This window comes from Lissotriton helveticus, chromosome 11, assembly GCF_964261635.1.
Source record: "Lissotriton helveticus chromosome 11, aLisHel1.1, whole genome shotgun sequence".
Lineage (NCBI taxonomy): Eukaryota > Metazoa > Chordata > Amphibia > Caudata > Salamandridae > Lissotriton > Lissotriton helveticus.
In genome coordinates, this window is record NC_136072.1 from 10308422 (window position 1) to 10329359 (window position 20938).

The following is a 20938-nucleotide window of genomic DNA, read 5'->3' on the forward strand; positions in this document are numbered from 1 at the left end:
TGTGTGTGTGTGTATGCAGGTGTGTTCATGCGTGTGTGTGGATGAGTGTAGGAATTTAGGGGGGGTGAGTGTGTTTGTGTGGATGGATACCAAATTCCCTACCTATCAGAGACACCACACATGACATGGTCTTTGCATTTGCAGTGTAATATGTCAGTCTTGGATATTAGCCTAGTTCTTTGTGTTGGCACTGAGCTGATCATTGAATGATTAATCTTGAAATAGGGTAACTAGTTGTATATTTTAAAATGTATACGCTGATGTATAATACAAAGATTCGGGAAATTCCATGCTCACAAAAGTAGAATAGGGCTGCCACAAACTGCATTTTTGAATATCAGGCAATACGAATACATTTTAATTATTTATGGACAGAATGTATAATCGTACTTGTTAAGCACACCACTGTTTGGATCGCCACATCGATGATGAGGTACTGGAGCCTTCCAACTTGTCCAACGTGCTGTAATAGTGGAAGAAAAACAGTACAGAAAATAAAAAGTCTATTATTGTGAATATCAATGCACACAGAGTTAGCTCCCTGTGCAGCGAGAGAAGCTGTCTTGTAAAATTCAAGTCATCAATTTGGATTTTCTGGTTCAATGTGTATATCTGAGTTGTCCTCTAAATTGACATTACTCTAATGATTCATTTTAGAGATTAAGCAATACAGCTATGCACTTGGATAATAAATGCCCAACATATTGTTTTGTCTGCATTTATACACAGCTGTGTTGGGTGGCACAATTTGAAAGCAGGACATGATAGTGGAGGTAAATGAAAAGATATCAGCTGCAGGACCACATTAAAAGCTGCACAGTGACTGATGGGGACTCCTGATCATATACACTATTGATCAATTTAAAACATGCACATGATGGTTGAGCAGAATAATGCAAGCAAATTGATTAATTGGAGGGCACAGTCAGGCAACAAAACAAGAGGAATCCATAAAGTTATGGGTTGACGATGTCCCTACTGTGGTTGGGAGCACGTCTGGTGTTTTTAGGTACCCCTCACACACCAACAGGCCCCTTGGTGTCATGCTTCATCATCGGGGTCATCGTATCCCTCTACGGGATACGGCGTGCTGCGACCAGCGAGTGCGCGGGAGCACTGTAATGGCTATGTGTGGTGTATAGTGAGGGTTGTTTTATCATATAGTGAGTGAGTGTGGTGGTGGGGTCGGGATAGTGAGTGGAAATTAAAAAGGACCTGACTCGTGGGTAGGCTCAAAAAACTTTAATGATTCCCCGAGTTGGTACTATTAAAAAGATATAAGAGGAAGAGCGTAGTATTATGTGCGCTGCCTCTGGGTGTGTGTCAACATGTTTCGATGTAAGAACATCTTCTTCAGGACAGGGTTACACAAAATCCCCACCTTACTCACGTTTTTCTAATTTGTGTATATACAAAAAAGTGATATTTATTAGTGAAGGTCTATTATTGTACCTAAACTTTAGCCGCAATTTTGCAGACCTGTAGAGAGAAAGGATAAAAAAAAAATTCTGGTAGTCCTTGCTTTCAAAAAAGACCATGGGTTAAATACATCCGTGGTATTGGTCATGCAGAAAAAGTGCGGTCTTTAAAATGTTGAAAAATAATAATCATGGCACGAAGTGTTTACTCTATACAACTATTTTTAACGTGCCTATTGTGAAAAATACTATTTCCAAAATATTCGAAAAATATTCGAAAAAAGAGGACACATACAAAACGAACACACATACAACATAAAGCACACACTCTAGATTCGGGCCATGTTTTGTGCCACCTGTACTTTCCAATGGTGGTAAGGTAACTGTGCTGCAACCAGTAAAACAGCTTAAACATACTGTAAAAATGGGAGTTCAATGCTCCATGAGACCGTGTCTAACGTAGGGGTTACCCGGGCTTCCTTGCTGCCTGTGAACAGGAAAAATGGACAAGATATATACATCCTGCTGTTTATATCGTTTGGTACTTACAATGCCGTCTGGAAATGTCCCTTTCATTCAATTACTCACGGGTCTATGAGGAGAATCCCTCTTCGCTGCCCCTTACGCCGGCTCCGCTGTGTCTAAAAGTGTGTTTTAGACGAGCCCTTTTATATGCTGGGTACACGCCCAGATCTTTCTTAATTAGCGGCCGTTGCGCAGGTATTTAGTCAATTAGCCGCCGGGGAGCCCATATTTGGTCTACCGCTGACCTGACTGTTAATTGGTGAGAGGCCGCGCGGTTGTCTTACGCGCATGCGCATAGAAGTGGCCTTCCCCGTCTATAACGTGAGAGTGCGTCTCTGTTGACGCGCATGCGCATTGCATCAAAACGGGATGCGTAGTCGTTCCTGATGTTCAGTGAAACTTTGTGTGTATGACGTGAGAGTCCGTCTCCGTTTCGCGCATGCGCATCGCATAAAAACGAGATGAGTTGTTTTTTCTGTTGTTCAATGAAACATTGTCATGACTTCAAACTATCCATTTGTTTCTCTAATTTATATTGATGGGGCAGCATCCCGGCCCCTGTTATTCATGCTGCTCTGTGCATGCTCGTCACAACGAGCTCATGTTCCTTCTTTTCCATGTGTTAGGCGAGCAAGGTGTCGGTAAACTTGTACTGCACGGTCCCAAGGAGGATATAACACTAGGTGTGTTTATTTAGAGATGTCTTAATGTCAACTCAGTTTCTTAATTGCCCCCATGGTATGTCATCGTTGAGGCCTGATATATGGGTCCCCAAACGGAACACCCAACGTTGCTCCTTCTCAAAAAGGCCATGTTCTGAAGGCAACTGCTCAATGATGGTCCAGTGGATGTCATTGACACAGTGTCCCATCTCCAGGAAGTGGTTGGCCATTTTGGTGGTGCTTTTCTTGCACCGTATATTGCTCTTATGTTCGTTGAGTCTTGTTTTTATTGCTCTTGTTGTCATGCCAATGTATTCCAGACGGCAGGGGCACGTAATCATGTAGACAACGTTTTTGCTGTTGCGGTTTGTCAACTTTCTCTGGTCCCATTTCGTGCCATTGGTGAAGGTAAGTTGTTTACTCCTTTTGGTCAGGTGACAGCTGGCACAGTTGCCACATGGGAAATGACCCTGTGTCCCATGTACAGAAGGTTGGTGTTGTGGAGAAGTTCTGGGGCGTGTATGTACAAGGATATCCTTAAGGTTCTTCCCGCGTCTGTGGGAGAACATTGGTTTTTCTATCTCCAAATCACCGCAATTCAGGATGCGCCAATGCTTGTTCACTATCTTTGACACCTCATTTGAATGGGTGTTATATGTGGTGATACATATTGGTCTGGTTTGACTCCACGGAACCCCTACAGAGACAATATACTCACCTGGAAGCGATACATCGATGACATTTTCATCATCTGGGAAGGCGACATTGAGACAGTGACCAGTTTCATGGAATGGCTAAACACCCAAGATCGTTTCCTGAAATTCACCCATTCAGTTTCTAAAGAGGAGCTGGTTTTTCTTGACCTCAACATTTACCATCGGAATGGAGGTTTGGAAACTACTACACATTTTAAACCCACGGCCAGGAATTGTCTACTACAGTATGACAGTTTTCATCCGCGACACCTCCGGATGAACCTCCCCTATGGTCAGTTCCTGAGGCTCAGGAGGAATTGCACACAGATGGACAGCTACAAATCACAGGCCAAGGACCTAAAATTGAAACTGCAAGCTAGGAAGTACCCGGACAGAGTAATCAATACAGCAATGAAGAGAGCCAAGAACAACAACAGAGAGGCTCTCCTTGAAAACAAGGTGGTAACCAGTGAGAAACAAACCAGACCAATATGTATCACCACATATAACACCCATTCAAATGAGGTGTCAAAGATAGTGAACAAGCATTGGCGCATCCTGAATTGCGGTGATTTGGAGATAGAAAAACCAATGTTCTCCCACAGACGCGGGAAGAACCTTAAGGACATCCTTGTACATACACGCCCCAGAACTTCTCCACAACACCAACCTTCTGTACATGGGACACAGGGTCATTTCCCATGTGGCAACTGTGCCAGCTGTCACCTGACCAAAAGGAGTAAACAACTTACCTTCACCAATGGCACGAAATGGGACCAGAGAAAGTTGACAAACCGCAACAGCAAAAACGTTGTCTACATGATTACGTGCCCCTGCCGTCTGGAATACATTGGCATGACAACAAGAGCAATAAAAACAAGACTCAACGAACATAAGAGCAATATACGGTGCAAGAAAAGCACCACCAAAATGGCCAACCACTTCCTGGAGATGGGACACTGTGTCAATGACATCCACTGGACCATCATTGAGCAGTTGCCTTCAGAACATGGCCTTTTTGAGAAGGAGCAACGTTGGGTGTTCCGTTTGGGGACCCATATATCAGGCCTCAACGATGACATACCATGGGGGCAATTAAGAAACTGAGTTGACATTAAGACATCTCTAAATAAACACACCTAGTGTTATATCCTCCTTGGGACCGTGCAGTACAAGTTTACCGACACCTTGCTCGCCTAACACATGGAAAAGAAGGAACATGAGCTCGTTGTGACGAGCATGCACAGAGCAGCATGAATAACAGGGGCCGGGATGCTGCCCCATCAATATAAATTAGAGAAACAAATGGATAGTTTGAAGTCATGACAATGTTTCATTGAACAACAGAAAAAACAACTCATCCCGTTTTTATGCGATGCGCATGCGCGAAACGGAGACGGACTCTCACGTCATACACACAAAGTTTCACTGAACATCAGGAACGACTACGCATCCCGTTTTGATGCAATGCGCATGCGCGTCAACAGAGATGCACTCTCACGTTATAGACGGGGAAGGCCACTTCTATGCGCATGCGCGTAAGACAACCGCGCGGCCTCTCACCAATTAACAGTCAGGTCAGCGGTAGACCAAATATGGGCTCCCCGGCGGCTAATTGACTAAATACCTGCGCAACGGCCGCTAATTAAGAAAGATCTGGGCGTGTACCCAGCATATAAAAGGGCTCGTCTAAAACACACTTTTAGACACAGCGGAGCCGGCGTAAGGGGCAGCGAAGAGGGATTCTCCTCATAGACCCGTGAGTAATTGAATGAAAGGGACATTTCCAGACGGCATTGTAAGTACCAAACGATATAAACAGCAGGATGTATATATCTTGTCCATTTTTCCTGTTCACAGGCAGCAAGGAAGCCCGGGTAACCCCTACGTTAGACACGGTCTCATGGAGCATTGAACTCCCATTTTTACAGTATGTTTAAGCTGTTTTACTGGTTGCAGCACAGTTACCTTACCACCATTGGAAAGTACAGGTGGCACAAAACATGGCCCGAATCTAGAGTGTGTGCTTTATGTTGTATGTGTGTTCGTTTTGTATGTGTCCTCTTTTTTCGAATATTTTTCGAATATTTTGGAAATAGTATTTTTCACAATAGGCACGTTAAAAATAGTTGTATAGAGTAAACACTTCGTGCCATGATTATTATTTTTCAACATTTTAAAGACCGCACTTTTTCTGCATGACCAATACCACGGATGTATTTAACCCATGGTCTTTTTTGAAAGCAAGGACTACCAGAATTTTTTTTTTATCCTTTCTCTCTACAGGTCTGCAAAATTGCGGCTAAAGTTTAGGTACAATAATAGACCTTCACTAATAAATATCACTTTTTTGTATATACACAAATTAGAAAAACGTGAGTAAGGTGGGGATTTTGTGTAACCCTGTCCTGAAGAAGATGTTCTTACATCGAAACATGTTGACACACACCCAGAGGCAGCGCACATAATACTACGCTCTTCCTCTTATATCTTTTTAATAGTACCAACTCGGGGAATCATTAAAGTTTTTTGAGCCTACCCACGAGTCAGGTCCTTTTTAATTTCCACTCACTATCCCGACCCCACCACCACACTCACTCACTATATGATAAAACAACCCTCACTATACACCACACATAGCCATTACAGTGCTCCCGCGCACTCGCTGGTCGCAGCACGCCGTATCCCGTAGAGGGATACGATGACCCCGATGATGAAGCATGACACCAAGGGGCCTGTTGGTGTGTGAGGGGTACCTAAAAACACCAGACGTGCTCCCAACCACAGTAGGGACATCGTCAACCCATAACTTTATGGATTCCTCTTGTTTTGTAAACGTTACCTAGGGAGAACGAATCCATATACTCTCTCTCTCCTTCCTTTGTTAAAAATTCTGTTATAGGCAGCGCACAGCTGCGGGAGTTCCCCTATTCCCAAGAGGCACATACATACATCACATCGTACACACTTAGCACACCTCTGATTAGACAACCATGGATTCAGAACACGGTCTCACATTTGGCGAGAAGGATGTGGACGCGATTCTGGCAGCCCTCAACCCTTTTGAAGGATTGAGCAACACAGACCCTGGGCCCAGCACTGCTGACTGGGATGAATTGGTCAACTTAAGAAAATCACAGATAAGGGCAGCACTACATGGCCTCCTGATGACTCAGTATTTAAGAAACAAGATAGCACCACAGGGCCTACTAGTCAAAAATGAACCGTTCATCTTTCAAAATGATAAAATTTTCAAAAAGGAGTGGTCATTGATCTCGTGGCACTGCACTCGGGACTGGCTGGTCCTCATTGTAAAAACTGCCACTAGAATAACACAAGAGCTAAAAGTGGACATACAAAAAAATTGAGGTCCAGCTGAAGGCATACATTAAACCAGCAGAACTCAAAAAAAGGCTGGAAGAACTGAACCAACAAATGGCAGATTTTGAGGCCACACTAAAACAAAGTAAATTCAAGAAACTGGGTAAAGACAAAGATCGCTTCACTCTGGAGACAGCCTACCCATACACAAAAGACGACTACAACAAAAGCAACGCCAACAGTGACCATGATAGCGATGGCTCAGACAGCAGTTCCTCTAGCTCAAGCACCCGCAACAATCAGCGGCAGAGAGGTTACCAAAGACGTCAAGGCCAAATTTATCCGAGATAGAGAGGTTGGCGGGGTTATCAGGCACAACCGTTCCAGCCTCCTTTCACAGCACCAACACCTTTCCCGCCATTCAACTATGGTCAAGGCCCGTTCGGTCCGATGTACCAACCATGGATGCCTGAGTATGACCCGAATTTTTACAGCAATCAGCCTTTTTTAGGCACCCGCCGGGGCACCAACAGAGGGCGAAACAGAAAAGGCAACACAGTGATGTGGCAAGACCCCAACCAAGAGGACCCGAGAGTAAACACGAGGAGCATGACAGGGGCACTATCGAACCCCCCAACCAGTTCCAGAGGGACCTAGTAGTAAACATTACACCTTGGGAACTGACAACAACACAAAGGGCAGTACTGAACAAAGGACTGAGTTTCGTCCCCACCAACAAATTGGATTCTTTCAAACTACACGCGGAATTACAAGAATTTCTGCGAAAAATTAAGTTGCAGGTTTTCTTTAAGGACAAAGAAAGTATCCCAGAGACAGACATGGGTTTGAGACCCTTATCATCTTTTACACCACCTGATGCCCTGCTACCCATCGAAGTATTAACCTTCGAGAAGGCGGTAATGAACGACCTGAAGAATTTGAATTCCACAGTACGACCAGTTTTTCATAATACCAGCAAAGAGGAACAATTGGCAATACGTGAACTGACCGAAAACCAGGCATTAACCATAAAACCCGCTGATAAGGGCGGAGCGATTGTCATGCAAACAACAGTGGCATACAACCAGGAATGCCTGAGACTCCTATCGGACAGACGCAATTACACTGTACTTGCCCAAGACCCTACCGAATCCCTCAGGAGAACCATTGGTGGAATGATTGAAGAGGCTGTAACACATGACTGGCTGTCCAAAAAAGAATCTGAATTCTTAATACAGAGCCATCCACGGACACCCCAGTTTTACTGCATACCCAAAATCCACAAAAACATAGACAACCCACCCGGGAGACCCATTGTCTCGGGTATCGGTTCAATCCTCGAACCACTCTCGAAATTCTCAGACGCATTCTTACGAACTCTAATTCAGGCCACAGACACCTATCTAAAAGACACAAAAGCTGTCTTACAATTACTCCAAGACCTACCATTTGATCCAAACCACCAACTACTACTCAGCCTGGATGTGGAGAGCTTGTACACCAGCCTCCCCCATGACGAAACCCTGGCCATAATTGAGGAAGTTTTGTACAGTGCTAGCTGGCGGTTCCACACCCCAAGAGGAGTTGTAATGGAGTGCATTGCACTAGCTCTGACTAAAAACTTTTTCGAGTTTAATGGCACCATATACCTCCAAAGCCATGGCACGAGCATGGGGAGCACATTTGCGCTGAGTCTGGCGGGGCTGTATGTGCACCATATGGAAACCAACAAAATCCTGACTCCACGGAACCCCTACAGAGACAATATACTCACCTGGAAGCGATACATCGATGACATTTTCATCATCTGGGAAGGCGACATTGAGACAGTGACCAGTTTCATGGAATGGCTAAACACCCAAGATCGTTTCCTGAAATTCACCCATTCAGTTTATAAAGAGGAGCTGGTTTTTCTTGACCTCAACATTTACCATCGGAATGGAGGTTTGGAAACTACTACACATTTTAAACCCACGGCCAGGAATTGTCTACTACAGTATGACAGTTTTCATCCGCGACACCTCCGGATGAACCTCCCCTATGGTCAGTTCCTGAGGCTCAGGAGGAATTGCACACAGATGGACAGCTACAAATCACAGGCCAAGGACCTAAAATTGAAACTGCAAGCTAGGAAGTACCCGGACAGAGTAATCAATACAGCAATGAAGAGAGCCAAGAACAACAACAGAGAGGCTCTCCTTGAAAACAAGGTGGTAACCAGTGAGAAACAAACCAGACCAATATGTATCACCACATATAACACCCATTCAAATGAGGTGTCAAAGATAGTGAACAAGCATTGGCGCATCCTGAATTGCGGTGATTTGGAGATAGAAAAACCAATGTTCTCCCACAGACGCGGGAAGAACCTTAAGGACATCCTTGTACATACACGCCCCAGAACTTCTCCACAACACCAACCTTCTGTACATGGGACACAGGGTCATTTCCCATGTGGCAACTGTGCCAGCTGTCACCTGACCAAAAGGAGTAAACAACTTACCTTCACCAATGGCACGAAATGGGACCAGAGAAAGTTGACAAACTGCAACAGCAAAAACGTTGTCTACATGATTACGTGCCCCTGCCGTCTGGAATACATTGGCATGACAACAAGAGCAATAAAAACAAGACTCAACGAACATAAGAGCAATATACGGTGCAAGAAAAGCACCACCAAAATGGCCAACCACTTCCTGGAGATGGGACACTGTGTCAATGACATCCACTGGACCATCATTGAGCAGTTGCCTTCAGAACATGGCCTTTTTGAGAAGGAGCAACGTTGGGTGTTCCGTTTGGGGACCCATATATCAGGCCTCAACGATGACATACCATGGGGGCAATTAAGAAACTGAGTTGACATTAAGACATCTCTAAATAAACACACCTAGTGTTATATCCTCCTTGGGACCGTGCAGTACAAGTTTACCGACACCTTGCTCGCCTAACACATGGAAAAGAAGGAACATGAGCTCGTTGTGACGAGCATGCACAGAGCAGCATGAATAACAGGGGCCGGGATGCTGCCCCATCAATATAAATTAGAGAAACAAATGGATAGTTTGAAGTCATGACAATGTTTCATTGAACAACAGAAAAAACAACTCATCCCGTTTTTATGCGATGCGCATGCGCGAAACGGAGACGGACTCTCACGTCATACACACAAAGTTTCACTGAACATAAGGAACGACTACGCATCCCGTTTTGATGCAATGCGCATGCGCGTCAACAGAGACGCACTCTCACGTCATAGACGGGGAAGGCCACTTCTATGCGCATGCGCGTAAGACAACCGCGCGGCCTCTCACCAATTAACAGTCAGGTCAGCGGTAGACCAAATATGGGCTCCCCGGCGGCTAATTGACTAAATACCTGCGCAACGGCCGCTAATTAAGAAAGATCTGGGCGTGTACCCAGCATATAAAAGGGCTCGTCTAAAACACACTTTTAGACACAGCGGAGCCGGCGTAAGGGGCAGCGAAGAGGGATTCTCCTCATAGACCCGTGAGTAATTGAATGAAAGGGACATTTCCCGACGGCATTGTAAGTACCAAACGATATAAACAGCAGGATGTATATATCTTGTCCATTTTTCCTGTTCACAGGCAGCAAGGAAGCCCGGGTAACCCCTACGTTAGACACGGTCTCATGGAGCATTGAACTCCCATTTTTACAGTATGTTTAAGCTGTTTTACTGGTTGCAGCACAGTTACCTTACCACCATTGGAAAGTACAGGTGGCACAAAACATGGCCCGAATCTAGAGTGTGTGCTTTATGTTGTATGTGTGTTCGTTTTGTATGTGTCCTCTTTTTTCGAATATTTTTCGAATATTTTGGAAATAGTATTTTTCACAATAGGCACGTTAAAAATAGTTGTATAGAGTAAACACTTCGTGCCATGATTATTATTTTTCAACATTTTAAAGACCGCACTTTTTCTGCATGTCCAATACCACGGATGTATTTAACCCATGGTCTTTTTTGAAAGCAAGGACTACCAGAATTTTTTTTTTATCCTTTCTCTCTACAGGTCTGCAAAATTGCGGCTAAAGTTTAGGTACAATAATAGACCTTCACTAATAAATATCACTTTTTTTGTATATACACAAATTAGAAAAACGTGAGTAAGGTGGGGATTTTGTGTAACCCTGTCCTGAAGAAGATGTTCTTACATCGAAACATGTTGACACACACCCAGAGGCAGCGCACATAATACTACGCTCTTCCTCTTATATCTTTTTAATAGTACCAACTCGGGGAATCATTAAAGTTTTTTGAGCCTACCCACGAGTCAGGTCCTTTTTAATTTCCACTCACTATCCCGACCCCACCACCACACTCACTCACTATATGATAAAACAACCCTCACTATACACCACACATAGCCATTACAGTGCTCCCGCGCACTCGCTGGTCGCAGCACGCCGTATCCCGTAGAGGGATACGATGACCCCGATGATGAAGCATGACACCAAGGGGCCTGTTGGTGTGTGAGGGGTACCTAAAAACACCAGACGTGCTCCCAACCACAGTAGGGACATCGTCAACCCATAACTTTATGGATTCCTCTTGTTTTGTAAACGTTACCTAGGGAGAACGAATCCATATACTCTCTCTCTCCTTCCTTTGTTAAAAATACAGTCAGGCAACAAACATGGGATTAACACTCTACAGATGAGATCTCTGACTGTCTTAAATTCTTGCCTTCATTTCCCCGGCTTCGCAATGTGATAATTTGCTCCTGCAGGAGATCGCTCTACTTTAGTTGTGGAATTTTTGGGGGTTGTTCTTGTTTCTTTTATGTTTATATATTTATATAAAAACATCTTTACTAATCGATAACACCAATGCTAACTGAGATGCAAATGTTTCTTGACTTCTTCCAATGCAAACTCCGTTAGCTGCAGAAGAGCTACTACGGCCAAGCACTCCAGAAATGCAGCACAGCAACAGTCCCAGGTTAGGGCCAACGGGAAGCTGCTCCTGATCTCAATCAGTTGTGCTTCTCTTCCATTAAACTCTGGTGTTTAGGGGGGACCTGGAGGATCCAGGCCACCTCAGATCTCAGTTGAGTGCTACTCATCTATTACTCTGTAGATGATGCAACATTAAAAGAGGATGAATAGAGCTTAGAGAGGGAGAACGAATCAAAGCATGTCCACAGTCGGACCACTTCTTTGGATAGTTGGAGAAAGTATGCTGCATCTTAGCTTCTTGGCTTTAGAAGTAATTGAGAGAGCACAAATCTGAAAAAAACGTATAAGTGCATCATATTTACAAGCACGTAGTATTAGTCTACATATAAAATTGCACCAGAGTGTTATATTCATAGAGAGAAATTATATCAGAGTGTCTAAATAGAAAAGGATACCTATATCTGCGTGAAACTAATGTAGTAATGTTAGGATGATGTGAAACCTCATTTCCTCATGTTAAGTGATCATGTAAGAGAGAAGTGAAACCTTGCAAACCAGTTAGAATGTGTAGGCCACATGGCGATTCACAGTAAATATAGAAGTGCTGCTACACTGATGTGAAGATGGGGTTAACATTGTTTTCCAAATGTATTATTGAACTTAGTACTGAAATATATGTTTTATAGATGTTTTACATTATAGAAACGTGTGTTAGTTAAGAATACTGTTTAATAAAAAGTTAAATGTTTTCAGAGTGCAGGGACCCGCTTCATGTAAATCAAGTAGGCCTGAACAGATAAAGTCGTTTCTTTGATCTGCAATGTGCTCGTTAGAGAGGGGTCGAGAGGCACCAAGTACAAAGCTCTACACATGGTTTACGACTTTTAGATATGGTGGAGTCTGGAATTTGAGGCCCACCGTAGAACTGTCTGTTTGCAGGTGCGAGGGGTTTTAATCAGTCATAATGAATGGGGCTTTGTTCAGTGACGCCTGGCACAGGCCTGTAGGAGGTTTCAGGAATTTCAGGGGGTACCATCGTGCTGGAGAAGAGGCCTGGGAACCAAGGTCAACTTTAACGAGGGTCCCGAAGAGTATCATCATGGAGTTTGCCGCTGGAATCGGTACCACGTGAGGGGCGTCTTCAGAGGCGTGTCAATTGGAAGTGTGATTTCGTATTAGGGACAGCACCCCGGGAGGAGGGTAGAGCAGATGATTTTGGGAGCCTAAGAGAGCGGTTGGGTAGGCAGATAGGCTGACCACCAGAGACCGATTTACAGAAGAGACAAAGAGAAGTGCGTGATCTTCTTAGGAAGTCACCACGGCTGACACCTTTTTGGGTAAAGATCTTGTTAAGTAGGGATGTCACTTAGTCTAGTGTAGGGACAGACTAACCTGAATTTTATTTCTGTAATGACTCTTAAGTTGCAACTTGTATCTATTCTTGCAACGTTGATGATTTTTGAATTTGTGCTCATCATTTTGTTTTGTAGACTTAGAGCATTTAAAGAATATATGTTTGTAGTGATACCAGTGTACCTTTTAAATCTTATCTTGAGAAGTTTGTATCTTCAGTTATCTTTGACTTTACATTAAATCTTTAAACTTTATCTGTAGTCAGTGGTTATTTAGAGTAGTGTAAGTTCTTAACTGTCTGACCTAGTATTGGATTGCCTTTTACTCAATGACAGGTACCAACGATTTAGTCGACCTGAATCGGGATCTGGAACAATAACTATAGACCAGAAACCCCGCGTTAACAGTTGGTAGCAGAGTTAGGATGGTTATCTTCTTGAGGAAGGTAATCTAGGTAGGTTAGTTTACCCCAAGACCCCTAGACATCGAGAGATGAGCAGCGGAAGAATCATGCGCCGAAGGTGCTGACGGTGCGAGAAAAAGCAGCAGTATCGGAGGAGAGTGAGTATAACAAGGGTCATGCGTGAAGAGATTGCTGTGTTTTGTGTTGTATTTGTATTGTAATGTCTTGCGGAGTTGAATGCCTGTAGTGTGATTGAGAGAAGGTTGTGAGCGCACGCAACCTGGCGAACTGGTTACCTGGTAAACGGGTGAACTGGTGGGAAATCTTAAGTTCAGGCCAGAGCTTAAGTGGTTTTGGGTGTATCGAACATCCAGAGTAGTTGTCGACCAAAGGTACGGAGGTCACGAGGTACCATTGACCGCCGTGGGACCGAGATAGGGGGAGTGTAAGAGTGAGTGTATGAGTAACGGACGCTGGTCGAAAGTTACTGTGTGTAAGTAACCTCAGAGAAGGCGATTGTCTGGAAACGGAAAGACATTTCGTCAGTTGAGGTGACAACTACAGAAAGACTGTGGGCGTACAGTCAAGAAAAGTGATCGCTTGGACGAAAGTAATCATTTTTCAGAGTATGAATGGGATGCATGCATGATCGAGGAGACGAGCTGAGAAAGGAGGGGAACTGCTGCAAAGGGGGACGGGTGACGTCGGTTAGAGCCGCGCTGTGATTGAGCGGTTGGTGTGACGTTGGCTAGAGCCGCGCTCTGGTTGGGCGGCTAGAGTGACGTCAGTGAAAAGCCGCGCTCGGATAGGCCAGTTAGCGAGAACAGCGCTGAGATTGGTGGATTGTCATCAGGAAGTAAACAAACGCGGAGAAAAGAGAAATCATGAAGTGCTTTAAATGTTTCAAAGGGATTTTTAAAAGAAAAATAAGTGAATCTTTTTACGGGCAAGAGGCACCGCCAGAGGGTACACCAGCTCATTATATGGCGGCGAATGTTGGGCTGCATACGGTATTATGGACTGGGGTTTGGAATAAGCTTACGGAAGGGAATGAGGAAATGCAGTTCCCAAAGTATGGGACGTTTAAGTTAGAAGTGTTACATCGGCTAAAAGCAACCATGTCCTCACTGAAACCCCCGCCTAGACCAACCCAGTTTGAGGCCCTTAATGCATGGATTAGGGCGGCGCACGACAGAAATTTGAACAGGCGTCAACAAAGACTGACGCGATCGGTAAGAGCAGTGCGAGATTCTAAATGGGATGAGGATGCAAAGAGATGGAGGGTACAGGCTATTGAGGTGGATAAGTTGTATCCAGTGAGAGAGGTGACAGGGGAAAGGAACCTCATGGAGGAGGATGAGGAGAGCGACTCGGAGGACAATGTGATAAACAGATTGTTGATAGACAGACCACCTCCGAGAGCTGGGGAGATTGAAGATAGAGGACTCGCAAGGGAAGATGGGGCTGCCATAGAGGGGTATACACCACTTCCTATATCGGAATGGACACCTGTCAAAGACGAGGAGACACCTCAACACAATACAGTACGGAGTGTAGTTGGAAGGTTTGTGGTCCAGAAGACGCCAACCACAGAGAAGGTTGAATCTTTTGGGTTGCCAGATGCTCTTCAAGTACCTGTCACCATAGGACCTATAGTATCGATTTATAACCCTGAGAGAGACAGAGAGGAAGAACAGAGGCGGTTAGATAGAGAAAGGGTTGAGATAGAAAGGAGGAATAACATGACAAATGCCTGGAAGCAGCTGCCAGGATCGGTAACGTGGAACACCCCATACGATTCAACAGTGGGTCCCATTACAGGACAGGGGAGTCAAAGAGGACCAATGGACCTGAGGGGACCACGGCCGAAATCCTATACAGAACTAAGAGCTGACTGATTGAGAGAATGGGATGGGTCTGCAGTAACCCCGAGTAATAGGTCAAGAACAGAACCCGAGTGGGGAAGCCGAGGTAACGGGACTGTATCTCACTGCGGGGCTAGCGAAAGCAGTCAGGAGCGAGAGGGTCAAAGTCAGGAGAATAGAGGAGTTACACGTCCTATAGATGGGAGGGAACAGCAGGAGCAGAATGGTAGAAGTATGGAGTGTGAAGGGATGTCTCACCTCATGCAAAGTGAGGGGGAACAAAGGACACAAGAATACAGGGATAGGTTTAGGTGCACTCACCACACACCTGGGGAAAAAGTACAACACTGGCAGAGAGGGAACAGTGAAAGATTGCGTCATACATCAAGTGATCAGAAATCACAGACGCATTGTGAAGAAAGAGGGAGTAACGGAATGTCTTACTATGCACCCCGAGAAACTAGACAGGATGTGGAATGCGGGGCTATGAGGCGCGAAGGAGTGTTTCACCATCCACCCCGAGAAGATGGAAAGGCATGGGACCTAGAGAGATGGGAGCATGGGAGGACTCCACATAACACACCAGAGCCTAGACGTAGAACTAGGAGCTGGGATGGGAGAGATGTGGAAGGAGCACCTAGAGCTGAAGTACTAAAAGCTGCGATAAAGGTTAAAAGGCTTGATGTCTCCAGCCTAAAATCCGATCTAGATGAGATTATAGATGGGACGGTGCCTTTAGAAAGGATTGACTTGTACGAACAAGATGAGCTGCTGTTCTTAGCAAAGGATATTACTAGAAAGGCCAGAGCAATTCATGAGAAACTGTCTAACTTGGCAGACAGGTACGTGGTAGATTTGTCCAGAACAAAGACGTTACAGAGTAACCATAGGTTGCAGTACTCAGATCAAGACCTAGACGAGAAGAGTACTACAGGATTAAAAACACACATAAGAGAGTTGATTTCGGGAATAAGGGTGTGGAGAGATCTGGACAAATGGGAAGAGAGATGGTCCAAAAGGGGTACAGTTAGACGGAGTACAAGTGTGATGTCTCCAGAGGGAAGGGTAATGCAGATGGAGGCGTTCCCTTTGCGAGAAATATCGAATGGAAATTATGTACATGTGCCCTGGAGTAGAGGAGATTTGGCTGCATTCACCAACTCATTTCCGAAGCTAAGGGACAATCCGGTAGAATGGTATAAACAAGTAGAGAGGTTTGTTAAGATTTCCAAGGTATTGTGGATTGATCTGAACACCTTGTTTGACATTGTGGTTCCAGGAGATTTGTGGACGGCATGCAAGACTGCTGTTGAGTGGCCAAATGTAGAACCACAAAGGGATGCCCAGACTAATGGACCGTCAGAAATTGTAATGATGAAATATGAACGGGTGATAAATTGGCTGAAAGATACAGCCACCACAGGATGTAGATTGGGTGAAAATAGATCGAACGAGACAGGAACCCAAAGAGACAGTTCACGAGTTTTATGAGAGATTGTTGAAAACATTCAAACAATATAGTGGACTCGATGTAATGGATCCCAAGGATATGGGGCAGTTCGTGTCAAAATTCGTGTTGGGATTAAGACCTGAAATTTGTTTAATGATTCAGCACCACTTAATTTGTTGGCAAAACAGACCATTAGATGAGATTCTGCGGTACGCAAGGTACTGCAGCGATGAAATAGATTCCAAAGCAAAGAAGCTAAAGGAAAAGTTAATGGTGGTGCAGATGCAGTCAGCTGGAAAGGGTGGACAGCAGAAACAGGGAATGGGGACAATGGGACGGAAGTCAAACGGTCAGAACAAGGATAATGAAGAAAGCCAGAGGCCTAGAATAGACTTTGCCACTTTAAAGAAAACGACAAAGTGCCATCTGTGTCACCAGGTGGGACATTGGAGATGCGAGTGTCCCTTTAACCCTGAAAATGGAGAGCTAGAATCAGAGGAACAGGTTCAAGAGGTTCCAGATCAAAGGGCTACAGTCCCAGGGAGCAAGGTGGCCAAAGGGGGGACTTCGTGTTGTCGCAACCAAGTTAATTGAATCAAATGAACAAAAATACATCTATAATGTTTAATTCACATTATAGGAAAAAGGCAACAATAAACTCCCCTCTCTATTCCCCGTCTAGGATACCATTCCAGATTAAAGCGGACGTAATCCTTCGACTTCGGGGACACTGTGAATTTTCTCTACGCTTATCGGTAAGCAGTCCCATCCACTGACCTCTTGCCCTAAGTGAGTACATCTCGGCCAAGGTTGAATATATTTTCCCTTTTATATAGATACGTAGAGTGGTCTCCTATGCCTTGTGTCCGGATCCAATTCCCCTAATCTATCGGGAAACCGGATTCATCCCAATAAGTAAGTCTGATTTACTCATTTTTCCGTCACCATGTTGACCCAATAATATACAGTTTTAACACTTGGTTGCTATTTCTCCCAGGATTGAATGCTTCCCATCGATTCCTACCCCGACCATCAATTAAGAAGCACTGATTAATTCAGGTATGCTTCAATTCACGATGTGTTTACCCTCATAATCACTATGTTACTCAGACAATCCATGAATTTTATAATAATTTGGATCTATTACTATCTCAACTAGGTTGTTAGCCCCACTACCCCTCGTCCTGATGAAGACCCCCGTGCAAGGATTCCAATGATTCCTGCTTCTCTTGGGGTCGAAACGTCGACACACTCCCCGACTTACGACACAGCCTCTTCCTACCCACTATTTCTGTATACTACGGACAATGGGGCATGTGTAATATGAATTATTGGATTGAACTATCACCGCTTTGTTATTTATCTTTCATTGAATTTGTACTAATGTTTGATATATACGTGTTTTTATTGTCACGATCCCCTTCCTACACCACCCTCACGACTGCACGTCCCCCTTTCCCCCAGGGGCACTAATACAACTGCAATCTTTTGTAATCATTATTGTTGCCTTTTCCCTATAATGTGAATTAAACATTATAGATGTATTTTTGTTCATTTGATTCAATTAACTTGGTTGCGACAACACGCATCCCTCCTTTACTGGGACCCCTCTTCTCTTAACGCTGTATTACCCAGGTCCCAGTGACTTTATTGGGTTAACCCTCTTCCTTGATACCAAAGGGGGGACTTCGGCTCCACGAGCCCAGATTCCACAGCCACCTAAGATTGCGACGGGGGGAAAGGTGTTTAGACAAATGCCTCTCTTCATAGATGAGGAAAAATTTTATTATATTGATCCATTGACAGGACAACGTGTGAGTAGAGAAGAGGACTGTACCCTCGGGGCAGTTCTAGAAGTGGATCAAAGAGGACCGTTTGTTGAGGTTGAAGTGGCAGAGTGTCCTACAACGTTCTTGGTGGATACTGGAGCTACCCGATCAACTCTGAGATCAGCAGTGGTTCCAGACTTACCGATGTCAGGGGAAACAATTCAAGTGGTAGGAGTTGCAAACAAAATGATGACTAGTCCCTTGACTGAACCAGTGTCCGTGAAAATAGGAAACTACATGAATGAACATCAGTTTGTAGTATGTGATTCGAGTCCTGTATGTCTGTTAGGAAGGGATTTGTTGTGCAAATTGAATTGCACAATATACTGCACACCGCAAGGAGTGGAGGTACAGACTACAGACGATGATGCTACCTTCAAAGTAGCCAATTCAAAATCTTGCATAGAGCTATATCCTACTCTGACTGTAGAAGATCTTCCCCAGGATTTACGGGATACAGTGGCGTCAGAGGTATGGGATTTCACAGGGGAAGAAATAGGATTGATTAAAGGGGTAGAACCAGTAAAGATCATGGTAAAGCCAAATGCCGAGTATCCAAGAACGCCTCAATACAAATTGTCCCAGGAAACGATTGCAGGAATAAAACCCGTGATCGAGTCAATGATTCAACAGGGAATACTAAAAGAAATCGTGGGCAGTCCTTGTAACTCCCCGATTATGGGTTTGCAGAAACCTAGTGGGAAATTCAGAATAGTTCAGGACCTTCGAAAAATTAACAATATAGTTGTTTCATGTTGTCCAGTGGTACCGAATCCATCAGTGATACTGTTTCAGATACCATGCCAAGCAGAGTGGTTCACAGTGATAGATCTTTGCCAGGCCTTCTTTTCAATCCCATTGGATGAAGAAAGCAGGTACCTTTTCGCTTTTAAAATGGAAAATCGTGTCTTAACATGGTGTCGAATCCCACAAGGATTCACAGACAGCCCATCAATCTTCAACCAGTTTTTGAAGAAGAATCTCGAAAATCTAGTACTACCGCAGAATTCGGTTCTGGTCCAGTACATAGATGACCTACTTGTTGCGTCAGAGACCGAGGAAGCTTGTAAAACAGATTCCATTGCCTTATTGAACCATTTAGCTGAAAATGGACATAAGGTATCTCCGAGCAAGTTACAGTACTGTCTGACAGAAGTACAGTATTTGGGGCACCGGTTAGAAAAGGGAAAGCGTAATAGGATTGAGGCGATAATGAAGATGAATGCGCCTACGACACAGAGAGAAGTTAGGATGTTCCTAGGAATGGTTGGTTATTGTCGACAGTGGATAGTTAACTTTTCACTGAAAGCAAAACCCTTACAGAAACTGACGCACAAGGAGGTGAGTGATCCGGTACCATGGGACGATGAATGCCTAGTGGCATTCCTGCAGCTGAGAGATGACTTGTGTCGTGCTCCGGCTCTGGGGATGCCCGACTACGAGAAGTCTTTTTCACTTTACTGCTGTGAGAGAGAAGGATGTGCCTTGTCAGTCCTGGCGCAAGCCCATGGAAATGCCCGTAGACCAGTTGCCTACTTTTCGGCTACATTAGATCCGGTAGCCGCAGCGTTGCCCGGATGTCTCAAATCCGTTGCTGCAACGGGTGTCAGCATTGAAAGATGTGAGAGTATTGTCATGGGACACCAGTTAGTGGTGTATGTACCACATTCTGTAGAATTGTTAATGACCAGGACCAAGACGCAGCATCTGACCAATAGTAGGCTCACGCGAACGTGTGAGATGCTCTGCTTTGAATCCTGCTACACTGATGCCACTTCCTAGTGTAATAGAAGGCGAAGAATGTGAAGATCACGATTGCCTTGATGTGACTGAACTATGCACGAAGCCCAGACCAGATATTGTGGATGAGCCGTTGCCTGACCCAGATGAAATTTACTTCGTCGATGGCTCATGTTTAAGAGACGATACTGGTCGGTTGAGAGCAGCTTATGCTGTTTGCACCATTACTGGAGTTGTGGAAGCCGCTTGCCTGGAAGGAGTACATTCCGCACAGGTAGCAGAAATCATTGCATTAACTCGTGCCTGTATAGCAGGTAACGGAAAGAGAGTCACCATATACACTGACAGCCAATATGGTTTCGGTGTGGTTCACGATTTCGGGCAATTGTGGTCTCAGAGAGGTTACATGACCTCTTCTGGTTCGCCCATTCGAAATGGAGAATTTGTGCGGCTGTTGTTGGAAGCATTACAAGGTCCAGCCGCCATTGCTATAGTAAAATGTGTAGCTCACACTAAGAATACAGATTTTGTGTCACAAGGTAACCGATATGCAGACGAGGTCGCCCGCTACTGTGCGGAGCAGGATTATTCTTTCACAAAAGTGGAAATAGATGGGGCTGAAGAGAAGACAGAATTGAGCATGATGTTGGAAACAGTAGACACTTGGGAGGATTTAAGAGTAATGCAGGAGAACACACCTGAAACCGAGAAAAAGGCACGGGAGATAGCAGGTTGCGTGAGAAGCGAAATGGAT

General features: G+C 44.6%; 1 protein-coding gene across 1 annotated transcript in view; it reads right to left on the reverse strand.

The window, feature by feature from the left end:
* LOC144791845 (putative cation-transporting ATPase 13A4) overlaps positions 1–20938 on the reverse strand; it is a 366292-nt gene that overhangs the window by 54213 nt on the left and 291141 nt on the right. Inside the window, exon 25 of the mRNA XM_078666630.1 lies at positions 391–463. Within this exon, the coding sequence (XP_078522756.1) occupies positions 391–463 (73 nt within the window). The remainder of the gene's footprint in view (positions 1–390; positions 464–20938) is intronic.